Here is a 16,769-nt window from a genome sequence, read left to right as displayed (position 1 = left end):
ATCCTGGCTTAAACAATGAGCCACTGAACCATCACGTTGTTTTGGTGCACCACAGCTGCAGTGATAGCTATGGTTGCATCCTCTGCTCAGCGTGAAAATCAGATATTCAGTTGGTTAATTTAAAATTACTGGTAGTACCTCTGACTTCAGTAAAGCTTAAAACTGAACACGAGTGAAATCTGATTCAGCAGTGTATGAAAAGCAAAGCTTACGTACAGTATGAAGATTTAAATTACGTTTAGACCTTCAAAGCTTTGTATAACAATATCTAATCCAATCTAAAATCTACTAAATTGACTATATTAGTGCAACATTTCACATTGTGGCAGCTTTGGGCTGACTGAAATTTTCCAAACACTGAGTTTTTTGGATGACAGCTGTCATCATCAGGTAAAACAAGAAAAAATTAGAAATCTAACCAATTGCAGTTGCATTTAAAAAAAAAAAGGCACAAGAAATGCTGGAAAAGTATGCAGGTTTTAAGCTGTCAAAATTGTCAACATAGTTTTTAACAGTTTTTCCAAGTTCAAATTCTTTTTATTTACAGAACACATTTTAATAGTTTTCTATTGTTAAATAAATAAACATATTCATTATCCAAATTCTTTTGGTATCTGAAGATATGTTATTTAGCCCCTATAGCCCCCTGATATTACTTATTTTCCGAGAACGTTATTAATTATTAATGTAGATACTCTGCAAGAGGAGAAACAGTAGTGTTCACATACTATAACTGGGGAATAGAGAAACTAAATGACTTGTTCTTCATCACACGCAGTCCTTTACAGGAGCCCACATCTCTTCGGTGAGAAGTGACTTAATGCCACTAACAAAACTAAATGCAAAAAGAGAAGTCTCTCAGCAGCAACACCAAAAAAATTGGCTTTTGTTTAGAAGACCAGATCTACGGTTGGTAAGGTCTAAACTCTAAAATCTAGTGAACATGGAGGAGATAAGATACTCCATGCAAAGGAATTAGAGAGGGCTGACTGGTCGCTGAAAGTGCATAGATAAACAGAGCTTTCTTAGACCTCGTACCATACACCTTTGCTTCAGTCATTTTCATGTATTCATTTATATATAAATTAAGTGGTCACATTATGAAGAAGGTGTAACTCTTATTGCTGGGGGCTGCAAAGATTTTTACTTGAAAGCCACTTAACAACAGTACTAGGAAATACTGCTCTGTGCAGCATTTTCACTATTCATTCCTTACAAATGAAAACAAATCAACAGAGACCAGTCTAAAGAGCACAAGCAGTATACTGGATGATCTGGTTCTACCCATTATGGTCCATCTGTGTGGAGTAACAAAACCTGCCCCTGCAATACATTCCAACCGCGCGGAATTGCTCAATCCATTGTCTTGATCTGCTGAAGGAAAACAGACAAGATTTCTGTGCCTGACATAAATAAAAAAAAATCTTCAGAGTCAACTTTGTTACTTACCAAATCTTCCCATCATCATCCTGCAAGTCAGAGCATTCAAAAATATTGGGTTAGTTCATGAATAATCACTTTGAAAAGACAAGACGATGGGCTTAATGGCCCTCTTCCTGCAAGAGGCAGAGGGCTAACCACTCCTACCAAGTCAGGAGGCTGAGCATGTCGCAGACCAGAGCCAACGTGCTGTAGGAATGTCCCCAGCAGACCATCAGTGATGTCAGGGAGATACATTTGAAATGAATGGAAACGTCTAATTCTGTTTTACACATAATTATGATTTCTTATGCATAACTATTTTTATGATGAAGAGTGAATGAACAAATGTACTTCTGTGTACAGTTTCCACAAATAATAGTCATCAGATGCTTCACCACACAGCTCAGAAGGAGCAAGGCTATCTATCTCACTTTAATCTGTTTTCTCTGAAGAAAGAAAACATACATCATATCTGGATAATATGTAAATAAAACTGCCACATATGAATTATATACACAGCCAGTGACATCACCAGACATATGCAGATGTTTATCAGCTGAGAATCAGGCCCTGATTTGCACAGAGGAATTTGAAAGTATTCAATGAATGTTGGATTCTGCTGATCACTGCATTTTCCATAGTTACGCTTATATCTGGGTATGCAACACATTAAACAGTAAACCTCTTAATATTGTGTAATATTAAATAACTTAATAAAATACATGTATAAACACACATGCAAATCTGTAAACATCTTTCTTGCTAACAAATGTCTAAACCCCACTCCGCAGATTACATCTTACAAACCACATCTGAAGGAGAGGACAAGCTAACTACATTGTTCAAGAGCATAGGAGCGAGGGGAGGAATTTTGGCCCGCAAACTTGAGGCAGAGCTCTGATCCTACAAAAAACACTATGAGATCTTTAATGTCCACACAGAGGTGTTATGATCTCATTTTTGAGCGTTTCCGTCTGAAAGATCTTCCCCACTGAGCTAGCCACATGGTACTTCATTTATCTTCAAAGTCATGGAAAGCTGAGCCAACTCTACAGGGAGCCAATACACTGATAAACTGAAGGAGGGCTCATGTAAGCCCCTCTTAGAAGAGTTGCCTTCAGGCCACGTGAAGGAAAATCTCAGCTTTTATTTGCAGCCAAGTGCATGTCTAGCCTTCTTCTTATAAAAAGGACTGTAAAAACATAAAGCAAAGTAATTTGTTGCAAAAACTGGAGAGGAAAGAGGTTTATTTATTTAATTTATTTTTGCTGAGCTCTAGTCCTGAGGCACTATTGAAAACAGAGATCATCTCTCCTTACAATTTTAACAGGGTATCACTTGAGTTTTGAGAGGTATTTCAAAGAATTGCCTTTTGTCAAACTAATTCTTCCCCAAAATAGCTACATTGGCCTTTTACTTGAGAGAGGCAACAGCACTGGGCAGAAATTAGTTATATATGGCTACCTCCAGAAGGCAGGGGAAAAAAAAAGGCCCAGAAAGGTCACTTTCAATGAACTATTCGGTTAAAAGCTTCTGTAACACAAGAATGTCAAGACGACACTTTTCTCCTTTGTAACATATTTCCAGAGACCAAGTTATTTCTATATCGTTAAAAAAGCACCACATTAAGCGATTTTGTTAATTTAGCAGGGGCAGGGGGAAGATTAAGTCTCTTTTTCATCTTTGTAAATGGTCTCACATCATGCACCACAGACACACTCCAAAGCTAAAATGGTTTGTGCTTACTCTGTTGTAGTCGTCAGCTCCTCTGTAACATGAGTGGTCTGAAGGAGGCCTTCGCGTTTCTGGAAAGGAAGACGGAGTTAGAAACTGAGATGGCATTAATACAGGAGAAGTTCATTAGGGGCTCTGCAGCATTCAGCATCTTTCAGAATCCCAGAGGAGAAAACTGGATAAAGCGTGCTCACTAAGTTTTGTACAGGTAGAGGTGAAACAGCTGACACAGGAGGGCTCACTCCCAGAACGGTGGCATTTATGAGGCTGACAGCCAAATGATGTTTGGGAAATGTGTGTGTGTGTGTATATATATATTTTGTTTGTTTGTTTGTTTGTTGTTCCCCCCCCCCCCCCCCCAGCCAACAAACTCGCTAACAATTCTCCTCCTGAGAGTCAAGATCGTGCCTGGAACACAAAGTAGAGAGACTTTGTCAGCCCCGTCTTAAATTCCCCAAGTGCACTCATTCATGTCACGGTGTCAACCAACAATTTGACACAATTGGCAGTCTGGCTCTCTGGAGAGGTCTGGGGCTGAAGTAACATGGACAGCTGCCCCCAGGCCAGGGCTCCGGTGTGCCGGCAAAGCCCTCTGGGCATGAGGGCAGCTCTCCTAGAGCAGGCATGTTACTGAGGCCACCAGCCACACGCCTGTCAGGAACACATCCACCAAGGAAAGGTAGGGAGCATAAAAAGCCCAACAAGTGATTTCACGACGAATAGTATTTCCCTGTTAGCAGGTTTTCTCTCCTTGGGATAATTTTCTGCATGAATAAGGAGTCTCCTACCCAACAGAGAGTTAGCATGCAGTGAGACTCAGTTTCAAAACAGCTGTATAACAGCTTCCCCGGCTGTTAAGACACAGCCCCCTCATACAGGTGGGGTCAAATGTTTCTGAGCCTCTCCAGAGTTTTGGAGACATAGCATGTGCCTCTCAGAGGCTGGAAGTGCTTTTACCTGACTCAAAAACTTTCTTAACATCTCTATCGGTCCCTTCCAAAACTATGGGATATAGCCTTATGCCTGAATGGAGGAATTTCTTTCCTCCCTTCTCTACACTTAAAAAGCTGACACAAAGAACTCAAATCTCAGCAGCCATCTAGGAACCATGTCTGTCAGAATGACTTATGGCAGGGTTAATAAAGCTGCTAGCTCAGGTAAGCAGGGAAACCACCCCGCCAGGCACAAGCTCTGTACACATATGCCATCTCGATCATTTTCACCAGCTGAACCCCAAACAAGAACTTATTAGGGAGAACAGCTTTGAAGAGAAACACATCCTTCCCCAGAAGCAATCTAAGAAATAAAAATTGAAATCTAAAAACCAGTAAGAAGAACTCCTGCCCTTCCACTCCCTCCTTGACGAATGAAGGCAGCGCTGCTTTCTCAAGCCACCACCCAGGGAGCCTGGCTGAATGCACGGTGGGAGCCATGGTCTCCCATCGCTGTGCTGTTACAGCTCCGTGCCTGAGCTGGGCCCTGTGTTAGATGCTGCCAGCTGGCCACGTCTTCACAGCCCCTCACTTCTCTGTCATGCATACATCTCATCCTGCTCCCCCGAGGGAGCCACGGGAACAGCGCCAGAAGGTTTGGTGAAACAAGCCAGGATGACAGCATTGACGGAAAAATGAGGAAGAGTCTGATAGGGCAATGTTTTCTTGCATACAAAACAATGTTGTCTTTATTCCATCCCACTACATCTCTGCTTTATTAACACAGGTTTCTGGACCTTCCAGGCACCACGTACACCAGGGAGAAGATGCTATAAACTGTGAACAGAAACTCAGTAAGTGGTGACTAGTGAATAATGCCTCCAAATGCCTGATAAGAAAGAGGAATGGATGCCAACACTGATTCCCCAATAGGTAGAAATGGCAGCATTTCTGCGCAGTCTCCTCCGAGGCAGCTGAGCATGCTGCTGGCACAGCAAGCCTAGGTCCCTTGGCCTTGCAATCCAAAAGCAAATGTCATTCTTTGATAAAACTTTGATTCCTCGCACCACTGCCACCAGACACATTTATTCTTCATCCTGCCTTGCCTCTGACCTTTCAGTCTGCAACTCAAGACTACAAGGGAATTACTGTAAAAATACCTCAGATCTCCCAGCAGCACCAAGGTGGGACATGCTGCAATTTTAAAAATGAGGATGAAGAAAGCTAAGTGCAAAAGATGGCAGTTCCTGAGCCTTGCAAAAATAACCAACGCAGTGAGCCTTAAGAACAATTTTTACACTTATTTCTGAGAACGTTTTTGTTTTCCTGAATTAGGGTATTTCTTCATCATGCAAGTTTACGTTTCAAATATCAGGCAGTAGAGTCAGCTGGAAGAAAAATCTCAGGATTTTCAGTTCACACTGGAAGCACACACTGAAACCACGAAGTTTCTCTCCTCCCTGCCCTCACTGAGGTGGGCTGGAACAACAGGCACATGCTGAATGACACCAGTATTAAAACATGTATCATCTTAGACTCTTAACTCAGCACTTGGAGTAGCTATCAACAGGATCTTAACTAGAAGACCCACCTAAACCCTTGCTCTGCTAGGACATGTATAACCTGGACATATATTGCCACGATTACAAAATTTTCTATTATTTCACACAAAAAACACCAAGAAAACTAATTCTGGAGGTTGATTTCAAAAAGGTTTGAAAGTAACTAGGTTTCAGGGACTCTACTCTTGAGAGGGGCTACCTCATGGTGCCCCTTATAAAATAATATAAACAAAAGTGTTTTTCTGCTGAGGTAGTCTTGTCATTGTTCTAGGTAATATTGACAGACAGATAGATAGGTAAAGGTTCTTCCTGCCAAGGAAGGTAAAGCAGAAAGTCCTCTCCAAAACGCTTGTGGGTTTCTGAGCAAACTATACAGTGCAGGACCAAAAAAGGATAGTGTTTTGTTTGACAGATACAGATCTTTCTCAGACTCCAAATTAACTATTTTTAATTTAAAAAAATACAGCACCTTAGAAAAGTCTCAGTCTGTCACCTCAAGATGCTAAAGGAGGTGAAGAATTTAAGGGAAGGGCAGCATCACCACCAGTCTGTGGAGATCTTGATAAGTACTTTCCATGTAGCACAGTGCTGTCACAATATTATCTCATTTTATGGAGCAGGACACTAAAAATTAGAGAAGAAAAAGCCAAAAACACTTACACAAGCTAATAAGGTATTCTGCATTGCTCTGGGATGGGCTATGGAAATGCACACAACTTGGCTAAGCAGTAACTTGCTAAACCAGTATGACTCTCTTATTTTCATAGTGTAAGCACAGTCCCTCTGGGCAAGAAGCAACTCATGCATCTGCACAGTGTGAGGACGGCTCAGCAAAGTTGACAATGATAATCCTAAGCGCCAAAGTCACCCATGAAAGTAAGACTTAACTAGTTTTGAAAATTTCAAGTGTGGGTGTGTTCTTGCACAATACTCCCACAACATCTTGCAAGGTTTTCTTGCTACGGGGTCAATTCTGCAAAGCTTACAAAGAAGTCACTTAAAAACCTGTTGATTAATCCCCTTAAATGCCTATTCAAGCAAGAAGAGGCATTTAAACTAAAACCTCTCAGAGCAGACATCTTATGTTAATTGTGATCTAGTTTGACAGAACCCTAATCTTTACTGGGATCTGTAATAAGAAATCATTTAACAATAAATTGATAATTATAATAATAACAACCTTCTTAATAATAGTTTCTTACTTGGATTAGGAACAATATTAACCTCATTACTATTCCGTTTGTCATTAGTATAACAAAGGCTAAACAAAATCCATTTAAAGAGGTCTGTGTTACTGAACCAGCATGTATTTTTAAACTAGATTATGGATGCTGAACTACAAAAATTCAATTTACCAAACTATAAGGCAAAAGTTACTTCTTCCAGAAGAAACATGCTTCAGTTTATACTGTGCCTTGCTTTCCATTTAAATAAACAAAGCTGAAGAGTTGCAAGCTTTTCCTAGCAGTGGGATAGGGGGGCTGAAACAAGCCTTCTCTTGCACGGGGCCAGCTGAGGTAGGCTCACAGCCAGCAGTTGCCATAACCATCTCCAGGACTCCAGGCTCCAGGCCCAAGAGCAAGAGCTTACAGCCTCTCGAGCTTAAATTAACTCTCATTGCTCTGACACCTTCAGGCACTCCCTTGCGGACACAGGAGTTGCTCTTTCTCTCTGTCTTTCTTTCCCTAGTTTCTGTCGGCCTTTATCCCATCATGTCTTCACCTCAGCCTTGTCTTAGTCTCAAGATGCAGGGACTCTGGTGAACCAGATGCTCTCAGTAGGTGTCTTCTCTATATCCCTCCAACAGGAAAAGATGTGAAAACACCTTCTCCACAGCCTTCCCTCAGCTACAGAGGTGGAGGGTCCTGAAGCTTGAACTAAGGACAAGGAAAGGGAGGCTTTACCTCTTTACCTAAGTTTTTTTTCTGACTTAGCAGTTACAGAAGACACTTCACTGTACTGGGCAGAAGGAGACTTCTAGCAGACTTTTGACCACCTTATATTTACATTTTCTTCCTTACCTTTCCAAGACAGTCAAAAGAAATTTAAAAAGAAATTAGTCTCCTATTTACGTTCATGTTACTTTATACCAAACTCACTGTTCTTAAAATGAATGAACTACAGCAGCCTGAAAGCAGTTCAAAATCACCTCTTAAAGATAATACATACATTTATTGTGAGCCAGGAAGTATCCACCAATTACTCATTTACATCACACCCTGTACCTCTAGAGCATTCAGGCAGGCAGCCTGGAAAATGCCATTATTTAAATGTAAAGCAAAATGAGGTTTGCCTAATCAACCACCATGCAATCGCATCTTGTAAGGGGATCCACATTTGCAAAACAGAGTCCGAGATCGCTTTGTCTTCTTTATTCTTGAAAGGAAACCTACTACAGCCTGACAGCTCTAACAGTAAATGACACGTACGGAAAGCACTTCCACAGCCTGCTGCCAGCAGCTGAGCCTGCCTTGCAACAGCAGCGCTGAGCACCACAGCAAACAAGTCACGGCATGATCAGAGTGCCAGCTGGAACAGCTCTGCCTGGTGTTTCAACAGCTGTTGAGAAAAGCTGGGTTCGCATGCTATGGGCTGTACTGCCACAGGAGCTTCGGTTGGGATAGAAGGCAAGATAAAAAGCAAGAGTAGATATGCTCCTATAGTAGAGTCTTTGTAGAGTAAAAAGAAATGGTCAACAGCAAGCCGAGAAAGGAATGACTAGAGCAATATCTAGGGCAGGAGGGAAGAAGTCACAGTTCCTCAGGTCAGATCTCTTCTCCATATCTAAGGAAAGCTGACAAACACAAGGCTGTAAAAGAAATTATGAAAGTCTATTAGCATGCCAAGGAAAACAACATGTCTAAGTCTGCATAACAAGCCATTGAGGAAAAACAACATCAGTAACAGGCTTCCCAGACTAAGGAGATTCTATGTGCTGAAACTCCTTTCTGTGCTGTTTGTGTTTCAATGGCTGCTCTACAGAAAATGCATTGCAAAAACCATTTACCAAAGTGTCAGAAATTACAGACACAATTCTCTCTCATACAAAATCCCAGCACATGTTTTTAGCTTGATGTAGCAAATGGTGGTCCCAAACATATTAAAGATCTGATGTTCTCAGGATCACAGTTAAGCACACCAAAAATGTGTTCCCAGGACTGGGACTCACTAAACAACTGGGACAAGAATTTTCTAAATGACAAGAAATTGTGGGGCAATGGATGGGAGCAGCCAAGTACTGCAAAAGCAGAGTGATAAACAATGATTGTTCTGATCAATTTCTCTTATGAGTTCATACTCACCCGTACAACTACCACTTGTACAGACACATGTTCAGGCAGTCGAATGGGAGCCCGGAAATGCATTGCCAAAGCTACCAGAAGGTGAAGAATGGAAATCAGATTCTTGCCATGGATTGCTGCAGAGAACAAGGAAAATGAAGCAAATAAAAGAATACTGAGGCTTTATTTTAAACAAACAGCTCTGGGAAAAAGGCAGGAAAAAGGCAGTGAAAAATGCCTTTGGTGAACACAGTCTTTTTTCTTTTTATCCTTCTTCCTCTTTTTCCTAAATTAACAAGGCCTACAATATAATTTTACAGGTAGCAAAGCCTAGATTCAACCCTCCCTTTAAGTTACATGCCTAACTTAGGAGTCCAAACACTTCACCTCCCTCTCTAGTCAATGAAGACAGGCAGATTCAATCACTTGCCTTCCACTGTACTGGAGAATACTGGAGAAATCTGCTTTTAGCAGACTTCCAAAGTGTTAACACAAGCTTTCCTGGCTGTAAGAGATGAACCCCACTCACTACCTAGGCGAAGGGACTTCTCAAATTCCATTCTCACTTTCGGATTGTAACAGGCCATGCTTGAACAGAGAGCACTTTCTGCTTAGCCCGTCAGAAGGTGCATCCTCCAGAAGGATGCAGGATCCTTTTACTCTCACTGTGGTGGCCTGAAGGATTAGACCACCCTCTAGTACTTGAATGGCTAACACATTCCTCCTATCTGTAGGGATTCAAATTCAGGAAGCAAACAAAAAACTTTCTAGTGAAAGCATATCCTTAAAGGAACAAATTACTTCAATTATCCCGTAGCCATGTACATCTGTCCTTAAACAAAGACCACGGAAGAAGGTACCAGTTACAATCCATACATGGATGTGGTAACAGCCTCTGTGCAAATAAGTAAATAATTTTAAAAAACACACTGCATCACAGAGAATATGATCAAGCCATTGATTATCATACCCCCCTTGCCTGTGAAGCTGAGACAGAAAGCCTAACAGAGTCCTTACAGTCAACGTTCCACTTGATTGTCCAGCCATGGGGTCGGAGTAAATCATGGACAGCTTCCAGGACCGTCTGCAACTTTTGTTTCTGACCAATTTCAGACTGCGTCACTTCTGCCACATTCAGTTTACGGTCAGCCAATTTTTCTGTATTTGAAAAAAAAAACAACAAAAAGAACAGGCAAAATCAGATTAAACAAGGGCCTGAGTGGGAATAACGAGCACAGAGCACTGGGCAGAGCTGGACTCTGCTAGAAATTTTCCAAGAGAATGATTTTCCTCAGAAAGCAAAATAGCTGAAAGCAAACCTTTCATCAAAGTGTGTCAATTCCAATAAAACCTGTGATAGGAAACTGGTACGGGCTGGCAGAACATGCTCATCAATCAGGTGTCAAAATATATAACAACTTTCAGATGGGCACCAAGTTAGTAATAATATTTATTGTACCTCCCATCTTCTTTCACTGCTGAAAAGCATTTGGCACAACACAGCCTTCACTACACAAGGAATCTGCACAGGTTTAATGGACTTTTTGAATAACAAGTTAATTTATGACAAAAAAGGGGAAATATTGTGTGAACATTTACTTCAGCTTGATAAGCTTTATTTCAGATTAGCTGAAGGTATGAATTTAAGCTAAAGCAAACTTTGCCTTCTCAAACCATCAAAAGTCATAGACTCGTATGACCCACAGATTTGTACCGGCTTAGTGAAACTAATTTAAAGAAGTAAGTTGGTACAATCTTGTCATGTTGTTATGACATTGTCACATCATGGTTGATTACTTCCAAAAATGAACTAATGTAGGAAATTTTGTAAAATGCCATTACTAAACTTTTAATTCTGTTCCTGTAATATAATTATTTGTTGCCAAAGTCTTAGACAAGTCATTCTTCTCTTCCACTGCATTGTGGCCCTTGCCAAAGAAACAAGAGCTGAATTTCTCTAAAAAAGAAGAAAGAGAGCTGAGGAAGATGGGGTAGAGTCCTCCAGCCACCAGAGCAATGAGAGCAGCTGATCTCTTTTCTCCCTCCACCCTGGGGAAAAAAACGGTCAAACTCACTGTGCTGCTGGGATTAGGAGGTCAGGACTGGTTGAACATATTCCAATTATGTATTATTATTCCAGTCTTTAAAACAAAAAAAACATACTTCACCAAAACTGTTTTCACAAAATGGGACGGGCTTCAACTCTAAAGATTCTTTCAGAAACATCTCAGAGTTGTCAAAAGCTATTATTCCAATAATGGAAATATTTCTGCTCTCAAGTTCAAGAGTATGTTTCTTCTGGACATTTTACCTAGCTGAAGATATACCTATCTATTTTTTAAAAAGTGACAGAAATACAAAAGTACTTTAATAACCCAAACAGAACAGACTTGCAGGTTATCAACTCACAAATACTTTGAACATTTTGACTGTTTCTATCAATCTACAGTGGGAAATCTTTATCAATATCTGAATAATATTAATGGGAAAAATGTTCTTTAGCCAAGATGTCTCTGAATCTTTTTTAAGCTGACTACCAAAACATGTAAATATTATTTTAAATTATTTTAGATGTTTTTTAAAAAATTATACTACAAGATTCATTTTTTGGTCACGTGTTATGGCTCCTATCTATTCTCAGCCCAGGTTAGCCGCCAGTCAGCAAGCAGAAACTTATTTCCTTTCACCCTGACACCATGTGTACCAAGCCACTCCAGCCTCTCTGAGTGGCACTACTTGTACCTTGATAAAATCAACTAAACAAGGAGCTCCACCTCAATCAGTCAGACAGCCATTTACTAATCTCTTACTCCAAAGTGCTTCAAAATAAGCCCACTGACAAGCTGTTGTCTTTCATCTTTTTTTTGTGTCTGCCTATCAAGACAGATGTTCTTGAAACATCTCTAACACACACAAGGAATGATTAACTACTGCTTGAAGTTTAATGACCCTACTTTGTTAGCCTTTCCTGCAGGCACCAGAAAAGAAGACTTACACAACAGAGGGCTGACTTAATTCTGAGGCCTTGAGCATCAGGAGCACCACCACAAGCATGACATGCTTTGCCTCTTGCATCAATGAGACAGCATGAAGATGGATAGATTCAGTAATATAAGTCTTGCTGAAGAAACCAAGACACCACTGAAGAACACAAGATTGGGGCTGAGTTGTGATAGCTTCAGGTCAGGGGAGAGGCATTTGCTCTCCAGTCAGAGGCTCAACAGGAAGAAAACAGGAAAAACCAGTCCAGTTGAAGTCTCAGGCTGCAAAATGTACATGCCCACCTTTCCTGCTGTAAGATATGCTAAGTCCAACTGAGCTACAGATGTACGTATGTATGTACAACTAAGCACTTTCTAAATGTCTGCAGGCCTGAGGGTGGAACCATGGCCTCCACAGGGAGCGTAAGAAAGCAGTGATACCTATGACAGATGGCTACAATGAAATGCACTACCACCTGCTGAAACAGCAGTGTCTATATGTTAAGAAGTATAACTGTATTCACACAAATACTCCCCAGCTAAAATTAACTCTACACCCCTGCTCCTCACTATGTCTGGAGGGTCCCAGCTGCAGTCTAACCAAGCAGTGTTAAAAGTACTCTTGTTTTATTCCTCAAGTTATTTTTGAAGAGTTTTAATTGCACACCAAGTTAATTGTTGTTAACCAATTTTAAAAGATTGTGAATGTTCATGCTGCAGACCTGTTATTTAAGGGGCATATGCAGAAAATTCAGTAAGCAGCATCCATTAGCACCACTAGGTCCTCTTGCCCCACTCTGACACATACATCCCACATCCCAGCCCACTCTTGAAAACATGTCATAAGTAAACTGAGAGCAGTCTGACTATCTGTCTCCAAGAAATAGCGTGGATTTACAATGGCACTTGAAGCTTCAAGTCGCTTTGTTTGCTAAAAGCACCCCCATAAATCACTGCATCATCATCAGGTTTTCTCCATTGTGCTTCTTGCGTGAACACACACATTGCAAAGATGTAAGGGGGTTGCAAAATCACAATTGCTTAACTGACTATATCCTTTCAGGAATCATTCGCACATAAGTGCACGTTATGAGTATGTGCCTGTGGCCACGCATTCTCTTTTTCTCATTTTTTTTCCCTAGAAGTAATTCTATCAGGATCTCAAAAAAGCTCTTAGCCCAAAAGCTTTCAGAAGCAAAGTATAGACAAAAGTTTGGACCACATGGCTTCTGCTTGGTCCCCCAGTGTAAACATGAATCTCTTCACCTTTTTTCTGCCACATATTTCAGCTGTCTGGACTATACTTAGTCCATGAAACAGATACCTAGGAATCATCTGGATTTTCTGCCCTTTCAGCGGACAGCCTGAGAAGAACAGATGGAGAAGCTGACACTGTAGCTTTCAGTAAAACAAACTGTATCCCTGGTGAGATGGTGAGTTACTGTACAGAGCTGCTGCTGTCTGCAGCTTTGGAAGAGATTAACTTTGGGCCCCTTCCAGTCTTTGGGGCCGCCTTCTCTTGTGTGAACTCACCTAGCAGCTTTTGCAGCACCTGCCCATCATAAAGGTCCTCTTCAAGCTGTTTGACAATGATTCTCTCCTCCACCAGCACATCATTAATCCAGTCAATTAGAACCTGAAAGTACAGAAAAAAGAGGCAAATGTCTAAAAACCACTGAAATATGTTCCTTCCATTCAAGGCAGTAATCAGGAATATAAAACAGAGCAAGAGTAACCGTATTTATGTATTTCCAAGTTACAGAGAAATAACAAAGAGATGCTTTTGCTCTATTGCTTTTAATTCAGGTCTTGCAGCATGGCAATTTTAGTGCCCTCTACTTTTCCTCTTTAAAATGTCTCCTCATTGCACCAATTCTAAAGCAAGTAGCAACTAGTAGCTCTGCAACAATAACCTTTGCTAGTATCTATGTTCTCCAGGTCCCAAAACTCATGTCTTACGTGTTTTACGTGAACAGCAGACCTGCCAATAGATGACAATAGTCCCACACTCCCACCATGATCTCTACCCTGAATAGATGTGAGTGGTGTACCAGAAAGAGCTTCAGAGGGGAAAGAGTGAACGCTCCTACGAACAGGAGCTAAACAGACCCACTAGCTAGATCCCCGCCATTAGCAACAGGACAAGGCATTTTATCTTAAGCTATTGCAGAATACAGAAGTCCGGAATTAAAATTTTGGTCAAATGGGCCTGATAACCATTCTACAACATATATAATAGTCCCCATATGCTGACTACCATAACTATAAAAATCATTCAATCACCTGCAAAACAGGAATGAACATAAAGAACCTTTAAAAAGAAAAGGAACGGAGTTAAGTTTTCCAGGTGCCAAAGATAATAATTTCCAAACAGTTACAGGAAAAACAGCCTTGACTGTTTGAAGTTGGCAGTAGTGCTTTCCTCTAGTTTATTATTTGGAAAATTAAATTACTTTCACAAAAACAATATAGTTCTGTGGGAAGAGATGCAACGTTAAATCCTGTTAAATCCTTGATTCTATAAGAGGAGAAGAGTATTGCCAATCATAGACATGCAAAATCCATTAACTAGAGCCACCTAAAGCAATGAGCCTCATTTAAAAATTCTGGAGTTTTTAATTTGCTTCATATAAAGTTGTGGATTCTTTAAATTCACTTTCTGATTAGATCCCATACTTCTGCCTCTTCTCGGCATTCATGATGGCTAAGAAAGTTTCAGGGTTTTAATATACAAGAGATTGTGAAACAAAAGCAAATAAACAAAATATAGACAGGCTTGCACTGGAAAACACCCACCTTGGCAATCCTAGGAAACACGAGCATTTGAATATGTTGGTCACAAGGACATATAAGTACTTCAGCCTGGCTACTGAGGTTCATTGGATCTACCAACCTCAGGTAAGTTTTGCTAAGCTGTGTCCACAGAGAAGCTTACAATCCAAACGAGAAATACTAATGCTTCATGTACCGCTAATCTTTATCTTTAGTACTTCCAAAGCAAGCTGAAAATATGCAGGGCTGAAACTCAGCTCTAAAAATAGTGTAAGTGGCAAATTTTAGCCGGGTGATATGTCAACCAGTCAATTCATGGAAAGCAAGGATCAGCATCAGTACTCATGTACGTAAATCACTTTTGCCCTCTAAGCTGCCCAGAGGGATGAAAAATCTCAGTAATCAAAATGACTCCTCTAAAGAGCTTTCTTTCAAAATAAAGCTTTTCTGATAAGTTATTCACTAGTCAGTATGAGCAACTTGTATCAAAAGTGGTCTTCTCTAGAGCAGGTAAAGGAAAAGTGGAGGTGACATTTGAAGACAGATGTGGATATACAAAGATGTGCTCTGCACCAGTATTATTGCCCCACTGCTCCCCTGTGACCTTGCAGGAACCTCATCTATCACTTGGGCCATTCCCTCCATCAGATGGCCTCCGCTGTGCGGTTACAGCTACCACCACTGTTCCAACACATGCCGCCAAGTTGTTCCACACTCCCGCATCCACCTAATGCCATTTGTTGGGCAGGAGGATCATACAGTTTCTCCCTGTCCTTCCTCTGCCTCATGCTCCCCTCTTGCAACACCTTTATGGCTTGCACTGCCAATGAATTGACAACCGCACTTCTGCTTGAGCAGCCCAGCCTGCTGGCACACCGGCTACCCCTGGCACCCGGGGTCCTGCCTTGAAAGGGGTATGGCAGCACTGTGCCCTGGCAGGTACAGTCATCCTCTCACTTTGGTCATGGTCACAAGGAACAATGCTGGGAAACCTGTCTCCTGACACATGCTCCAACATGCCCTGGAAACCATCTTGCTTCTGTGTCACACAGCCTGATATATATATATACCACATATAGGCAGAGAAAAATGTCAAGACAATTGCTCTTCCTGCGTTTCACCCTCTAGCAGTTCTCAGGATGCCTCTTCAGCAGCCTCTGGATCAGGTAAACTCTCCCTCCCCAGTCCTTCTCCTCTAGATTTAAAGCTAGGGTTTTCAAAAAATCATAACATGTCAGCTATCATCTGGCACAGGGCATCAAGCCTTTGGATTTCCTTTGAAAACCCCAACCAAAATTAGCTCATCAGAGATTATAGCCAGCAAAAGTTAAATGCAAGAAGATGCAGCCTAAATAGTTAGCAGAGCTCTGCTCCACAGGTGGGGAACCATGACCACATTTGGAGAGAAAACTCCAATCAGCTATTCTTGTCTCTTTCAATCTTTTTCAGGGGATAGAAGGACATTTATGGTAGAGAGCTGGAGAGAAACATTAGACAAGTTAGCAAAGGTTTATCACAGCTGGAAGACAATGAGAAGAGGGATACCATCTTTCATCTCGAAAACCATTCACCAGTGATACAGAAAAGCGAGTCCTAAATAACAAGATACTTTCTTGTCCCAGATCATCCAGAAAGAGATTTTCAAAGCTTGTCAATAAGGTGACTGCCCAGTTCCAAAACAATACAAGTTTGACACACATAGACATCAATAGAAAAACAACTGAAGAAATCAAAGTCATAGAAGATTTAGGTCTTCCATGAGATTTAGAGAGCAGACTTTCAAAAATTATCTGAAGTTCAGCTGAAATTATCATTTGATAATCAGATCCCATTACAGTCCCTATAGGAAGAGGCCAGATTTCCAAAAGTCCTCAGAAGCTTTCTTAAAGGAAGACTCAGGATGCTAAACTATTTGAAACCATTAATAAACATTTTATTTTGTCTGTCCTGCGCTGAATGGTATTGAAGTCAGAATCTAGAAAATGCCAAGGAATTAAAAATAAAAGTCTGGAAGTACCTTCTAACGTAGGAGCCAACATCCCATTACCAAGAGTGTAGGTACATAGGAATCACAAAGTGGCTTTG

The 16,769-nt window shown here is 40.9% G+C and overlaps 1 protein-coding gene across 2 annotated transcripts in view; it reads right to left on the bottom strand.

Annotated features, from left to right (window-relative positions):
- Positions 1-16,769, bottom strand: part of PARVB (parvin beta) — a 66,907-nt gene that overhangs the window by 13,718 nt on the left and 36,420 nt on the right. For both annotated transcript variants that reach the window (XM_076343986.1, XM_076343997.1), the window contains exons 4-8: positions 13,446-13,548; positions 9,949-10,089; positions 8,953-9,068; positions 3,169-3,227; positions 1,450-1,469 (exon numbers count right to left, since the gene is read on the bottom strand). In XM_076343986.1, coding sequence (XP_076200101.1) covers positions 1,450-1,469; positions 3,169-3,227; positions 8,953-9,068; positions 9,949-10,089; positions 13,446-13,548 — 439 coding nt within the window. The remainder of the gene's footprint in view (positions 1-1,449; positions 1,470-3,168; positions 3,228-8,952; positions 9,069-9,948; positions 10,090-13,445; positions 13,549-16,769) is intronic.

This window comes from Aptenodytes patagonicus, chromosome 1 (assembly GCF_965638725.1).
Source record: "Aptenodytes patagonicus chromosome 1, bAptPat1.pri.cur, whole genome shotgun sequence".
In the NCBI taxonomy this organism is placed as follows: domain Eukaryota; kingdom Metazoa; phylum Chordata; class Aves; order Sphenisciformes; family Spheniscidae; genus Aptenodytes; species Aptenodytes patagonicus.
Note: the sequence above shows the minus strand (reverse complement) of the source record. Positions and strands in the feature narration are given on the sequence as shown.